This window comes from Colius striatus, chromosome 5 (genome assembly GCF_028858725.1).
Source record: "Colius striatus isolate bColStr4 chromosome 5, bColStr4.1.hap1, whole genome shotgun sequence".
NCBI lineage: Eukaryota > Metazoa > Chordata > Aves > Coliiformes > Coliidae > Colius > Colius striatus.
The window spans coordinates 30528192-30543939 of NC_084763.1; the positions used below are offsets into that span (position 1 = coordinate 30528192).

A 15748-nucleotide genomic window follows, 5' to 3' on the forward strand; every position below is an offset into this window, starting at 1 on the left:
ATCTTGTTACTGTGTAATAAATTTTATGTTGTTGTGGGCAAGGAAGTAAAGTTAGATTTACTGAGGCTTAGGCTGGAATAATAGATAAGCAACCATGTTAAAAAAAAATCATGAGAAAAAATAATAGAGCATTATTGAAGATTATATTGATGGGACAACCCCATTCTTTGTAAATCCTTGTGTTCCAAGTGCTTCCTTTTATAAAGTTTACTTGATTTTTTTTTTTTTTTGTAATAAAGAAGCTTTTATTCAGGACTCGACTGCCCTTCAACCATTTTTCAAGACTAAAAATTGCTGAAGTATATCAGGCAACAATACTGTTGTTAGTAATTAAGTGGTATCCAGAATTCAAATATGTTTCTAAATTTTATGTCAATCCCTTTTTCTAAAATACATGCTGCTGATAAAACTTTATAGCTTATACACTATATAGCTACTTAAAACAGTATTGCAAGGGTTTTTTTTTAATATCATATGCTGTATCTTTAGGAAAAATGATAATATGAAAAGTGATATAACAGGTATGGATAACATGGTGCAACCTTTCTAATATTTACAATTATCTCTAAGTTATGGGCTTTTTTCCTGGTAAATCCTGATAAACAGTAATTTAAACAATCTCAAAAAAGTCAGAAATGTCAAATGTATTCATTCAAAGTACAATTGATTGTAAATATTAGGTTGTTGTATAGCTATTCTGGACTTTCAGTATGATTTTGTGGTAGAATATTATATACTTATAAATTTGAATAGAGCCATTCATGAAAAAAAAGCCAAATTAAATTCCATCTCTTTTGACTTCCAGCAATTACTTGTCGCAGACAAGACGGAGGACAAGCTGACATCAGTGAGTGCCTTAAATACTCTGGCCCATTACCACCCTTAACACAGACGTGCCAGATTCCCTGCCAAGATGACTGTCAGTTTACAAACTGGTCAAAGTTTTCTTCCTGTAATGGGGATTGTGGAGGAGTCAGGACAAGAAAACGCACTCTTGTTGGTAAGAGTAGCTGTGTTTTATTATTTATTGATACTGAATTTATTAAAATCTGCATTGTTCTGAGCTTCCCATGTGACAAGCAAGCAACATTTGTTATCATGGCAGAAAGCAGACCCAATGTCACTGTCATGCTCTGTATACAGTTGGTGGAACAACAACAACAAAACCCTCAAGAGAACAAACTCCTGCCATATGTCTCAGACTCTTGACCATGGGGAAATGGTTAGAGAGATGAGAGAACATAGGAGGCAAGGGTTTCTTTTAAATGCAGTGCACATAAACTGCAAAGCAGAATATTTCTTTTCCTGACAGGCAAGTCAGTGTTGTCTGAAGTTCCAGAGAGGAGAAAAATGTAAAGCAGCATAATTAACCAACAATCTGATCCACTCTGAGTAAAGACAATTTAAAAAAACCCCTTTACCTGCATTTTGTTGGGCCTCAAATGGTGTTTTGATATACTTAAATTTACTACGGCAGCTGAGTGCTTTTCAGACTTTTCATAATTTTCAGCCTTAAACTTTGGTTTAGCCCTTTTCAAGTTCTTAGCTGCAGTCTTGAATGTCAAATTTAGGATTAAGCCAGCCCTTTTTCTGACTGAATGATTGCTCTCCAAGTTCTTTATGTTCTTTTTTTCACTGCCTTCATCCAGCAGCTCAGATCACCACGTGGGGCAATACATTGCTTAGTTTGCTACCTTATTTCTTGGCACAACCAAGAATACTCTTACTTTGTGTCCCTTGAAACCTCTTAATTTTTTTAGTTAAGAGAGTAGAAAGTTTTTTCCAGTAATGACCAACCCCTTGCCACAAACTTTTCCTTAATCCATGTCGTGGATGTGATAAATGAAGTATCCCTGAACGGGATTCCAGTTGAATTTTGGAATTTATTGGATGAATAAGAGCAAGCGAACAGTGCTGGGTGCGCTGAGAGCCTCTGCTCTATCAGGACGCACACCCGTCACATCCCGAGTTCGCATTAAGTAGGGTAGGCCTTATACATATTCATGACTTTTCCTCGAAGGGACTGGAAAATGTTAATCATTTCTGGGAAGGGGTTGTCTCCTTCTCGCACATGCTTTGTTCCATCTTGGGGGTCTTTTTCACCCTCTTTAGGTGGTTGTTGGAGGAAGTCAGTAGTCTTCCTCAAGGTGTCCCCCAGGCAACCTCCGTGTGTATATCTCTGCAAAACTGGTTCAAGCTAATCTCCCCAAAACACGTGCCAGGCTGCTGTTACAAGAAGCAGAAACACCCTCCTTATCAAAACCTGGTTCCAGCTAGTCTTCTGAGACACCTGTCAAGCTGCCGTTACGAAAAGCAAGAACAAGTTATACAAGAACAAATAAAGCTACCAAAAATTACCATCCATATTCATTGATCCACATTGGCACGAATCAAGGGAACACATTCCACAGTGGACACTCTTCCACTTATAAACAATTTTTCTTCAACTTCTTTTTAACCTGTGATTTTATTTAATCTGCATGAAATAAAAATAAAAAAAAAATATGGCCTGCTTCTAAATTATAACTGAAACCTCAAGAGTGAGCCTTGGCCTCAGTCACAGCACTATTTGCCAATTAGTCTGTATTGTCTGTGTTGGAGGAAAGCTGGCTAAGGGGGATGCCCATTAGCAGACTCAGAAAGAATGTGATAGGACTAACCCCTGCTATCTCCCTCTGTAAATGAGAGGACCTGTGGACAATGAATAATTAATGATCTTCAAGAAGGCTCACTGTGACTGTCTTATAACTCCAGTGAACTTTATGCCTGGTTTGCTTCCACAAGGGAAAAAAACCCCTAGGAATATTTTTTTAATTTTCGAAACATAGCAAAAAAGAATAGATTCTCTTACCACACTGAACAAATTGAGATACTTCCCTGCCCTAAGTTACTCCTTCAGACTTGATAAGACTGTGAAATGTGCTGCTGTGTATTTTTGTGTTACTTAAGCTAATACATAAAGCTGACTTTGAGTGAATTCATACCTATTTATGGTGAAAATGAGAAAAAGAATTGGTTTTTTAGTATGAAGATATGTTATCAAAGGAAAGATAAACTTTAGGTACATTTTTTTTCTATTGTAAATGAAGACAATAGTAAATACAAGCACCAAGGCTGTAGCAAAGTTGTGTCTAGGGCCTTGTTTTGAATAGCAAGGAAGATACTACAGAATATTAATTTGCAGTAAGGTCTAAGTAAGAAGCATCTTTAAAACTATTTTTGCAAATACTTCTATATTGATATATATACATGAGCTGTCTAGAATGGAAAGGAAAAATCAAGCAAACTTTACCAAAGAGTAGATAAAAAGTAGATTTAATGGAAAGTGGAAGGTAAGTGGATGGCTAAGTTTTAGTTGGGGAGGGAAACTGAGAAGAAATTTGAAAACAAACAAATTCACAGAAGGAGCTTATTCTGTTAGAGAGGAAGAACAGTGATTATTAACAAATGTATGATAACAGGTGATGAAATAAAAGGATTTCAACATTTTGAAAGAAGGTACTGCTGTAGCAAAGATGTATGTTACTTCCTTCTGCAATTTCCTTCAGCTTGGGAAGGATTTATCCAGAGGCATGTTTTTTTTATTGGCCTGCACACTGCTGATGAAATAGGAGAAAAAGACAGTATTTGTTTAATTGCTAATTTGTTCAAACAGTAATCCCCAAACACATCCAAAATTAGTATAAATATATGGCTTTATTTTAAAAGATGTTGCCTTTGTGCAAACTGTAAGCATCCCGTCACTTTAGAAATTCAAGTAATTAACCTAAATTACTAAAGATTTAGGCGTATGTATTTGATTGTAAGCACTTGTTACAGAAGTCTACGTCAAGTTTTAGAGCTGATGTAAACTAATACAAAGTTTCTAAAATAATTGTTTCTTCTTTCTAGGAAAAAGTAAGAAAAGAGATAAATGCAAAAATTCTCAGCTGTATCCTTTGATTGAGAATCAGTTTTGTCCGTGTGACAAGTACAGTGCTCAGCCTGTGGGAAACTGGTCAGACTGTATTTTACCAGAGGGTAAGATGGAAGTATTGCTTGGAATGAAGATACAAGGAGACGTTAAGGAATGTGGGCAAGGCTATCGTTACCAGGCCATGGCATGCTATGACCAGAACAATAGACTTGTGGAAACATCACGATGCAACAGTCATGGTATTTAGAAACCTCTTTTCTTGCATTTATTTACATATCTGCTTTATTTCATTTAATATAATACATGTACAGGTAGAATTAGCATATTAGTATTTATTACTTAGGCTTCGTTTTATCTCAAAATACCGTTAAACCCAGCATATGTTTCTTCTGACTCCCAAAATAGTAAATTTTTTTTTACTGATAGCTACAATGTAATATTCAGAGTAAAATCATGGTGAATTTTTAATAATCACTGAGTTTTAATAGATAAAAGGAAAATCTTGGCTTTCTTCCTGATAACCATACTTGGAAATTTGAGAATAAAACTATTTAGAAGAGTCAGCTCCTCAGAAGATAAACAGGGATAGCACAGGAGTATTTTAGAAAGGCTGAAATTACTTCCACAGATTCTTTAGATAGCTTTAATCTCGTTAAGTAGTCTTATCTCTACCATTTATTCTTCAGCACATTAGCAGACATGCATTGACCCAAGTTCAACAGAACATAACACTTTCTCTGTGTAACTGTCTTGTGTAAAACTAGAACGTTTAAAGGCTAGATATTTTTTGTATTCTCATTCCTCCTGGTGGGAACAGTGTTCCTTCCTAAAGTGGATGCACCTATAGTGTTAGGACCAAAACCGACAATTTCTGGTTTTCAGTGAGTCAGAAATGTCCTAATTTATCTTAATGGAAGTTTAATTTTCATTTGTTTCACTGCTTGCAGTGCAAAAATATATTGGAGCTATTGGTATGAAAAGCTGCATGTTAGTTTCAGTACCTTTAAAAAGGTCAATATAAGCTTAATTTGTATATGTATTCTGCTTTCCAATAGTAAGATAACAGAAGTTTCATTTATTTACTTCGATAAACTTAAAATAGAGAATGAAAGAAATTGAATGACTTAATAGAATTTTATGGAAATATTGGTGCGTAAATTTATGAGGTTATGAACAAGTCAGTGTTGCAAGTCATGCTGTTTTGGGTAGGAGGATTCAGAAAACCGATCTGTGCAGTGCCAAAAAATTTATATTTTTTTTGCAAAAGGTTGTATTTTTATAATCACATTTGTATTGATTTAGAAAAGGTAAACAAGAACAGACATTCAGACGTCTTTTTACTGCTTGACATCTCATGTTCAAAAGATTTGAGATGAGTTAACTAAATTTCATAGACAGTGAGGAGCTAAATGAAGGGTGTGACACAATGCCTAAACGAGTAGACCTGTAAGATAAGTCTTTGAAGTTTTGGATGCAGTTATAAATTCCCAAGTAGGAACAAATTTCTCAAAAAGACAGGAGTGACCACAACAAAAAAATACAGGAAAATACGGTAAAATAAAATCTGTTATTACCACTAGACGAGACCATTAGAGAAGCAGATGATAGAGCCATTCTGAAGAGTGTCCTTAGGTCTCTGTAGCCTAACAGGTCCTTCTAAAGATATCACAAGTAGTCTAAAGTCCTAAGTTTTAACAGCACCTTTAAAAAGGTGGGTTTTTTTCAGTACTATATATGCCTAGTATTTTTATTTTTCTTCTCAAAATATTTTGATTCAAATTTGCGTTGTATCTATTGTTGAAAGAGTTAGTGCACCATCCAGCAGCCACTGGAAACGCTCACTGGTATTTTTCAGTCACATCAGCATAGCAGATTTGGTAATGTCAACTAAAACTGGTGACTGAGCTGTTATTTATCTGTTCTCCTTAGTGGCAGGCATATCAATTGCTCTTTCTCTGCTTCCTGCTTTGTTTCAGTAGTACATAGGTAATTTTACTGGAGAAATACAAAACCACATTTTGCTTGATAGTGAAATGTGAGTTGTTTTTATTTTTTTCTCCAATTAGAAAAGCAGCAGTTGTTTTTCATAGCTTTATTGCTGTCATCACTAGCATGCTAGAGCTCTGTGGATAATGACATGTGTCTGCCAACAATCTGTTCGGGCGTATTTCTGAAAAAAAAAATAAAATGGTCCCTTTAAACTGTACCTCGGAATTTTTGTGACAAAAAATCAAAAGCAGACCACTGTCATGCTTATGAACTGCCGTATATACTCTTCAATGTTTAGTATTCTTTCGTCATACATCAATTATTAATCATGACCTACATAAGCTGAGTGGTGATTATGTTTGTGTATGTGTAGTGAAGGCAAATACAGTAGCATGGCAGACAGATGCAGCATTTTTATATAGGTCGTATTACCCTTCTTAATTCATGTCAGTTTACTGTTAAGACCTTAGGCACAGTCAACCAGTCCAGGACAGTTTGTCTGCTGCCTTATTAGTGTGAGATTATTTCCCCCTTTAGCATTAATTAAATGAGATGCATTGATTTGTGCTGACTCTACAAAGCCTTCCATGGCTAGAAGGCTTATGTGGAGGATTAGAGAGGAATATCTGTGCATCAGTGAATACTTTTATGGCAGCTGTGAAGAGTACCGATGTGAATGGAGGAGTTTTGTATTTAATTGCATATGTGCACGATAGTAAAATCTCATATGTTAAAGACTACGGAGTCCAAGATGGCAGTTAAAACTTGCTGTAGCCACTTATATTGGGATTTTTTAGAACCTTTTTTTAAAAAATATTTTCAATATTCTTACATGAAACAATGCAAATTTACCAACAAAAAGTTACATTGTTAAAATCTGAGACTTCCTATTGAGTGTTTATTCTGAAATAAATGTATTTCCCCTAAGAGTTTCTAATCTAATGTGGTAGTAGGCTTAGGTTCTCAAATCAGTATTAGGATAATTTGCTGTTTCATAGCTTGTGTCTTTCCTAATTTTTTGGGTTTTTTTTTTTTTGTATATACCAGATGCCATGTTTTTCTGTTTGTTCTTGTTTGTTCTCCATTACCCTGCACCAGAAATAATGGCTTAGGCCTCTGCATTATGGTGCCACCATATCTTCCCTGTCAACAGGACATCTGTTATGAAGCAGTTGTCTGTCAACCCAAAGACTGTAGTTAGTTCACCAGAGATAGAGCTGCTGTTGCAGAAGATTGTTAAACATTCAAAATGGCTCTCAGGACTTTAGGCTTTGAAAGGATATCCTGAAAACCGAAAAAGAAAAAAAGTGTATGGACTTCAGTTGATCTTTCCATGGCTAGGCAGAAATATGAATACTCTCAAGAAGTACATGTATTCTATTACAAGTGAAATAATTGTAGATTTCTTTGTCCTGGAAGATGAAATCCAAGAGCTTTATATTTCCTTGAAGAAAAATCTGTGATAAAAAGCATAGACCATTCTGACATTGCAGGCTTTTTCCTTGGAAACATAGCATGACATTTTAGTCATGAGAGCAGGAGCATAACTCTGTCAATCCTAAGGACAAAAGAGTTAATGTAAACACTTTCTAAGATGCTTTTTATGTCTACACCCTTCCACTCAAGTAGTAGGTCTGTTCTTACATGTTGCAGGTGCAGTTTGTGGGGAAAAATCTTATATCCACTTGCTTTGTTATTAGACAAAGTGTGAAGTCCATTAAAGTCCTTAGATATAAATTATCCATCACATCTGTTAATGACTTTGTTCTAGGAGTCCAGATTTTATAGCCAATTAGCAATGGGACAGTAAACCTTTCCCTTTTAATAATGAGTTCAGTTCATACTCCTAGTGGCTTAAAGCCATTTGTTAAATTGTGGTTCAGTAATAAATTTTTAATGATAGAATAGCCATGTTCTCACTGATAATAGACAACTGCCCATTTTACAGCCTTGTGAAGTTCAGCTGATAGCTGAAATAATGGAGAAACTACTGAACTGGGAAAAGTAACAGGCCTTAAGAGATGGGTGTCTCTTTCCAATACCCCTCCAGACTATGCAGGGCCAATGTATCATAGTATGCCAAGATCTCATCTCTCCACCATCCCTCAGATGTTGCAGGAAGCATGCAGTGAATGGCTTTAGTCAGCAGGAGAAACAGTGGGCAAAACATGAACTGCTGATGTCCAGAGAACATATCAGCATTTACAGTATTGGTTTTGTATTTTTCAGTACCTCCCCCACCTTCATTCTCTTTTCCTGAGCTCTTCTTCATAGCTGCTTCACTGCTCTCATTCTTTCCTTCTCTCTGCATCTATGATATTTGTACCTTGTTAATTTCTTGCTTGTTCTTGCTCATTCAAAGCTCTCGCATGACTTTGCTTCAATTATGTTACACAACCTGTCTATGTGATGTTATTTGTGATATTCTACCATACAGACACCCACCCTTCCACACATTAGAGGACAAGGGGTAATAGGATGAAGCTGAAACACAAAAAAGTTCCATTTAAATATAAGGAAAAACTATTTTACTGTGAAGATGAGGGAGCCATGAAACAGGCTGCCCAGAGGGGTTGTAGAGTCTCCTTCCTTGGAGGTCTTCAAGACTTGCCTGGACATGTTCCTATGCGACCTGATCTAGGTTGACCTGCTTCTGCAGGGGGTTGAACTAGATGATCTCTAAAGGTCCCTTCCAGCCCTACCAATCTATGATTTTGTGACTGATTCTTTAACAAGATTTTACACTAACACAAGGGGTACCCTTTTGAAAGTGATTAGATCAGACTGGAAACAAGACTGAAAATTGAAAAATGCTTCCTTCATGGCCTTTTCATGTCAGAAATTATGTATCTATATCACTAGTCCGATTGCTAGATTTTTTCAGAGAGTGGACAGAGTTTACAAATACAAGCACTTGAAATTTAAACATAAAATGAAGTGTATAAACTTTTCAACCTCCCTGAACGTCTGCTTTCCTGGATTTGAGGGGCCATTGCTATGAACTTTTGGAGATTATTGTCCTTAATCACTTTAAAAGATATACTGACATATGACATATACACAGAAAAGCATCCAAGGTGATGACGTGCTTCATAGAAGATTTTTCTGAAAAGTAGCATTAGCAGCAGTAAGTGGGGTGGAACAAGTAATTTGCAACAAGTTTGTTTTGTTTTGTTTTTTAAATTCAGTCTTCTTTTGTGACTAGAGAAATATCTGCAAGCAATTTGAAGTCTACTTCTGCCTAGATTCTAAGGGAATCCATTGTTACAGCTAAATGCAAAATATTCTCTTCAGCAAAACAGTGATGTGCTTGAGAGGAAAAGAATGTGCCAAGTGATGACTATGCCAGAAACTATATGTCATATAAAAGAATCATTTATGTCCACACACTAATTATCTATAGGATGCAAATCAAAGTCCACAGTCTTTTTATTTTTTCCCATTCTCTTCTATTTTTATTTGTGGAAGAATTCTCCATTACATGTCACTAACTGGCCAGGAGATACCAGAGTAGGCTCCCGAGGACATAGCATTCTGTTTGCGCTTCACCGAGATGTTACTTTTGGCAGGATGTTTATTTCTTTTCTCTTCTTTCCTTGTTTTCTGTCCCTATGCAATATGTCTTTACAATTTTCTTGCCTCGATGTTATGATTCATTTATTTTCCTCTTCTCTCTCCCGATCCTTTCTTACACCTTTCTTTATTTCTCCTCAGTTTTTCTTTTGTTTTGTGTCTCCTCTGTTGTTTTGACTTATCACTCTGCCACAAAAAGTAACTTCACTCATTTATTTTCTTTTCCTTCTGTTTGGAGAAGGCTTAGGAAGCTGTGAGACACCTTTCTAATGCCTTTATTCTGTTTATGTCCTTAAATTTGTTTCCTCCAGTCAATAATTACAGAAGCAGAAATTTAACAAATGCTAAATGTCAAAATTGTCTTATAGACAATTTAAAGTATCATGAAATAAATTTTGTTTGAAGGAAACTTTCCTTTAACTTTTTTGTTATTGTCTGTCTTCATTCAGTAGTCTCTTGATTTTATGGGTATATGGTTTTGTATAACACATAAGAGGGACTGTTAAAAGCCATTTCTGGAGAAGATACAAAGATTGATATATTTATGCAGTCAAAGATCAGTGTAGGATGGGGCTCTGAGATGCAATGCATCTGATTTCCAAGACTCACTCGGTGATATCAGGTAAGATGAAATGTTAAACAATTTTACATTTACTACTGCAGGACAATCTATGTCACCATCTCTGATATGCACTGATACAATCTTCAGAAAATGTATTTTGTCTAAAACAGTGTACCTTTCATGCAATATCACTGAGCTGATCAATAAAATGGTGAGAGATTTAATAAACCTGCTTCTAATCCAACCTAATAATGTTCTAGCAATCATAAAGAAGATGCATTTGGTGAGCAGTAGTTTCACAGTGCTCAGATTCAGGATATGCTCTTTGTATTTATTTAACATATCCAGACAAAGAAAAGCTGTACAGGGTAAAATCAGGGTTTACCCTGAATTGGGCTATAAAATATTCTGAAAGTTACTGTATGTTTAAAAAACACCACCCTTCTGTACTTTATATTTAAAAACAAATTAATGTAAGAAATAGTCATTAGAAAATTGAAATCTTTGAAGTGTCTTGATTCTTTGGACAGCTTGTGGTTGTTTGATATTGGTTGCTTTTAGGAGAGATAGAATATCTTTACTCTGATGTATGGATTGAAAACATAAAGCTGTTATGTCAGCTCTGATGAAAATGACAGTGATTTCTTAAAAACCCAAATATTCAAGATATATGAGAAACATTTGAAACCATGCATAGCAAACTGTGCCAGTCATTTGAGAATGGTTTTGACCAAGTATGTGATAGTTTTGCAGTTGTGTTCATCAAATATTTTAATTCACATTTAAATGCAGCAAGATTTCTCTAATCTTTAAAATGAACATTTGCCAACAGTAAATAGTATTGACATTGCAGAGCTGATGCAGGAAAGGGGAGACTTTATGGGAAGATATGAGTTTAGGGTATAGGTGTAGTAAAAATGCAGTACAGGCCAGCTTTTTATTTGAGATTTTATAGCATTTGCTGTAAACATGGGCATAGATGACATGTATTGTAGAGCTATGGCATATGTTGCTTTTGAAAGAGAGACATTTTGACTTATTCAGAATTGAGGCTTCATGTTACTCCCGGCAGACCGTGTTGTACACCTTTCCAGCCTCTCAGGAGCGATGACTTATCCAAACCAAGCATCTGCGTTTCCATTCAGTGCAATTATTCAATGTGCTACTGGGGGCAGATGGTTGTTAATCGGCAGATCATTAATGTGGCAGACCACTCTCTCTTTCTAGTCTTAGAAAGGTCACAAGGTGTTAAGTTCCCTCGCTCTAGGCTGGTAAGATGTATATCTTTTGCTTCATTAGGATTTTTGATGTACAACTACAATTGAATGACTTGATACAATTGCGGAGGAGCTTTTAATTAAATCTTTTTTGCTAAAAAAAACCCACCAACACCCAATTCTATTTACATTATAAGAATGATGCAACCAAGCAATGGTTTAGTATCAATTACACTGTAGCTGTCAGAAAGTTTGAATGCTGAAATCTAGTCAGATAGCAGTGAGGATGCTCAGTTGCTAGTCTAGCACACTTTCCACCTCTATATGTCAATTTTCTGCAACATCTAATTTAGCCCTAATGATGAAGAAATCTCCCCGTTCACACAGTCCTGTCAAATCAAACTTTGGACAATCTAAATGAAGTAGACGAGAGCTTGGGGGATAAGTGCCAGAGTGACATGCTGAAGAGATTTCACTTTCTTTTCCATTCACACAGGTTACATTGAGGAAGCCTGTATTATTCCATGTCCCTCAGACTGTAAGCTCAGTGAGTGGTCCAACTGGTCTCGCTGCAGTAAATCCTGTGGGAGTGGGGTAAAGGTTCGGTCTAAATGGCTCCGTGAAAAACCCTACAATGGTGGAAGACCATGTCCAAAACTAGATCATGTCAATCAGGTAATTTGATTTATATTTACATTATTGATATACTTCAGATAACCCTTTTAGCTGTATTGTTTATTGATGTAGAAAAATTATAAAACCTAAGGGGCAGATGCAGGTTGAAGGAGTGTGTTGTCTTAGGTTTCCTCAGTCACCATAGTATTCGCCTTCATCAACAAGAATATGGCACATTATCTGAACTGTAGATTGGAGTCAATAAAACATACTTATATGCAAATAGCGAAGACGACATTTCTGAAGGTCTTCTCTTACAAAGGTTAAAATGTCTTATTACAGATGCTCAACTAGGTAAGATTCTTAGTGTCATTCCCCCAGCATCTTAGATCAGAAAGCAGTTTAAAACTTCTCAAACACTCACACAATACCATCCTACTGTCCCTTAGTGGGTTTTAGTCAAGCTGTAGCTTGACAGCACTGCACTTCTAGTCTGGAATGCACTTCTGAAGCCAGTCTCCCAGTTGTCCCACTAATTGCACTTGATTTTCCAGTATGGAGCACTCTGTCTGCACAGTTTGGATCATCTTCAGGTGAAACTAAGCCAGAAAAACTGATCCAAGAGCACACTGAGTGTGCTTTGGCCATTAATGAGCATTTAGCCTTTGGGACCAAGTTTAGCACTTGTCCAAGTCAACCCCCTGAAGCTTGTTTGCTCCTTTTTGCTTGGAGAGTTTTAGGAAAAAAACCCTTCCTTGTCAATTAAGTTATGCTCTTCAGAGTTGATTAATATTCAGATTACTATTGAATTTAATTTAGTCTGCAGAGGCATGTTGAACAGCCACATGGTCTTCTCTGTAGATATTCAAGGATTGAAAAAATTAAAGTGCTATCAATTTACTTTTGAATAAAAATGCATGTACTTAATATTATCCTATTGACATTTTGCTAGCATGAGTGAAATGGCTTGTTGGTCTAGTTGTCTACTTTAAGGAATGTAATTAGTTCTAATTTAGAAAATAGTAAGTGCTAAACAGATAATAAGCTAAGTTTGTGATCTACTTTAACAAAATGCAAACTAGAATGAGGGTTGCTGGATTTGGGTCAGAATGTAATTATATACTTTAAATTAGGAAGAATGCATTTCAATAGGAGAAAATTATAGTGTATAAAGAAGTCTTTTTCCTTCTTTAATATTCATGTAGTGCCTAATAGACTTTTATTTTTCTGCATCAAAGGTGATTTTGCTTGAGGTCTGTTATTGAGGTCTGTTACTTGTATGCAACACTATTGCCCTCTACCGGTACTTTGACTCTATTTTGATTTGTTGGGATGTTCCATGGTCCTTGCTGAGAAATAATAGATGATTCAAAATGTACTTATTGTAAAAATAAAAGTGAACTTTCATGAGAAGGGAGCTCTACAGATAAGACTGGAATGTAAAAGAATAAGAGTAATTATTTAAATTTTAAATTTTAAGTACATACACTGTCAATTTAGAAACATGCAGGAAATACAGATTCATTCTAATTTTGAGTTAATTATTTAATCTAAGTCATCTGTTCAGCTGGAAAACTACTGACTCATTCTGATTATTAAATTAATTTATTATGTTTATGTATTTAATATTTTTATATGTAACATGGTTTTTTGCATACATGCAAAGCATAATGGTGCCCACAAATATATGGAAGGTTACCTACAGAGGGGCTATGCTGTAAGCTGAGATCTAGGACTTATGAACTCTGAGGAAAGACTGCAATGTTTTGTCTAGACCACGCAAGAAAAGATGGAATGCAAGATTCCCTGATGTGTGACAAGTTGTTGCTCTTTGTAGGCAAAAACGGAAAACAGTTTCATTGTGTGTTAGGAGCTGAGAAAGAGACTAGCTAATTTATTGTCCCTACTCACCAGTTGTGATTTATAAACTTTTAAAAATTTGGACAGTTTCTTGCAAAAATGCCTCATGACAGAAAGGGAGATTCAGAAGGAAAAAATGGATGCCTTTTACTTGGCAGAAATTGTATAATATTGTGTGTAATAAAAACTAAATGAAAGCCATTTAAATACCTATGCTTCATTCTAATAATTCTTTTTATCTCTGTTTTTTCTTTTGGATTCATGAAAATACTTTCTTCAGGCTCAGGTAAGAGTTTCTAAAATAGAGAGATAAACTTAATATGTGCTTCCTTATAGTTCTCCAATGTTTACATGGTCTGTCCCTTTTTTCCAAGTATTTTATCTGTATTATTATTCCAGCCTCTACAGCAAGTTTACATTTGTTATTCTTACCAATAAGAGAATTAACCCTTTTTTGCATGATCACTGTTGTATGTTTATCTTTCTTGTTCAATAAAACTGACACTCCATGTGGATTCCAGGTATATGAGGTAGTCCCTTGCCACAGTGATTGTAGCCAGTATGTGTGGGTTACTGAGCCCTGGAGCATCTGCAAGGTGACTAATGTGGACTTAAAAGAGAACTGTGGAGAAGGTGTTCAAACAAGGAAAGTCAGGTAAAACAGTCTTGCTTCTTCTTCACTTTAGAGAACTTTCACTTTCAGTCATGGATTTAATAAATTTTATGTATATTTTGTAATCTATAATGTTAAGTCCAGCAGTAGTCTGGACCAGAACCCTGGCTAATGTAAATCAAAATAGCTTCAGTGAGAGCAATATGGCTTTGTCTACTGGTTATGGATATAGACTTTGATTCCTAGTTTATAAACTAATATGTATTTATACTACCGCAAACACTGTAGCGTATGATTTTAGTGCTTTTCTGAAAAGTGAAATGGATGTCTGTCTTTCTATATGATAAAAACTCTTTTTAAGTACATGTGCAATTGGGAATAATAATTAACAGTTATTACAGGAAAAAGCAGCAAAAGTGAAGGAAGAGAAATAGAAAAATTCAGAAATCTTATATTGTTTTTTGAATTTGATCTTAGCATCTCGTATGCTTGCTCATTGTCCTAGAGCTCTCATCAAAGGTGAATGAAACTTAGTCTTACACAGCATGGCACAGTAAGAAGTAAAGCAGTATATGGAGTTTGGTTGGTTGGCATTTATTTTTTTTGTAATGGCTAACCACAACACAACACACCGTTTAAGATCATAAATCTGAATAATAAAGCACAATAGCAATTCAGTTTGAAGGTCCTAGATGAGAACTGTATACATTGAGCTGCTACATGTTCTCTTCTCTCTGGCACAGGTGCTTAGAATCTGTCACATTTTTTCAATTTTGTTCACAATATCACTGTTCCCTCAATGTAATCATCTACTTCAAGAAAGTCAAAGTCTTAACCTTTGTTTGAACAAAGTTAGAAAGACTACACATAATTATTCTCATACAGTAGCATCTAAACAAACTCTCTCAAGAATACTCTTAAAAAAACTCCAGTATGAAAAATCAAAATGAAACAGTGTTGATCTAGAAAAATGGACTTCAACACTATTATTAAAGATTTAAAAAAATTGTTTTCTGCCCTTTAGGCCTAAATACATCTAACTTTTCATTTATTGTCACATAATGACACTAAAGTACTAATTCCACAAATCAAATCTGTGTGTATGCTGTATCTTTTGTGTTTGCTTTACAATGAGCTGTTTCAAAAATTAGTTTAGTCTGGTAAAGTATGATATTTGTAAAAAACATAATGTGGTCAAATAGAAGAAACTCCACATATTTCTCTATGTTGGAAGACCTTTATTGAAAAAAATCTCTTCTCTTGCAATTCTGGAAAAGAGATACAAGCCTCTTAATTGAAATTATTCTAGTCATGTAGTGGTTCATCTTCTGCATATAGGTGAAAGGGATAAGTTAACAGAAGATGCCACAGCATTGGAAATACTGTGAAATGAAGACTGTTGT

At 35.4% G+C, this 15748-nt stretch overlaps 1 protein-coding gene across 1 annotated transcript in view; it reads left to right on the plus strand.

Moving 5' to 3' along the window:
- THSD7A (thrombospondin type 1 domain containing 7A) overlaps nucleotides 1–15748 on the plus strand; it is a 280474-nt gene that overhangs the window by 239805 nt on the left and 24921 nt on the right. Inside the window, exons 13-17 of the mRNA XM_061996511.1 lie at nucleotides 806–1000; nucleotides 3892–4155; nucleotides 11754–11932; nucleotides 14013–14018; nucleotides 14254–14387. Of these exons, the coding sequence (XP_061852495.1) occupies nucleotides 806–1000; nucleotides 3892–4155; nucleotides 11754–11932; nucleotides 14013–14018; nucleotides 14254–14387 (778 nt within the window). The remainder of the gene's footprint in view (nucleotides 1–805; nucleotides 1001–3891; nucleotides 4156–11753; nucleotides 11933–14012; nucleotides 14019–14253; nucleotides 14388–15748) is intronic.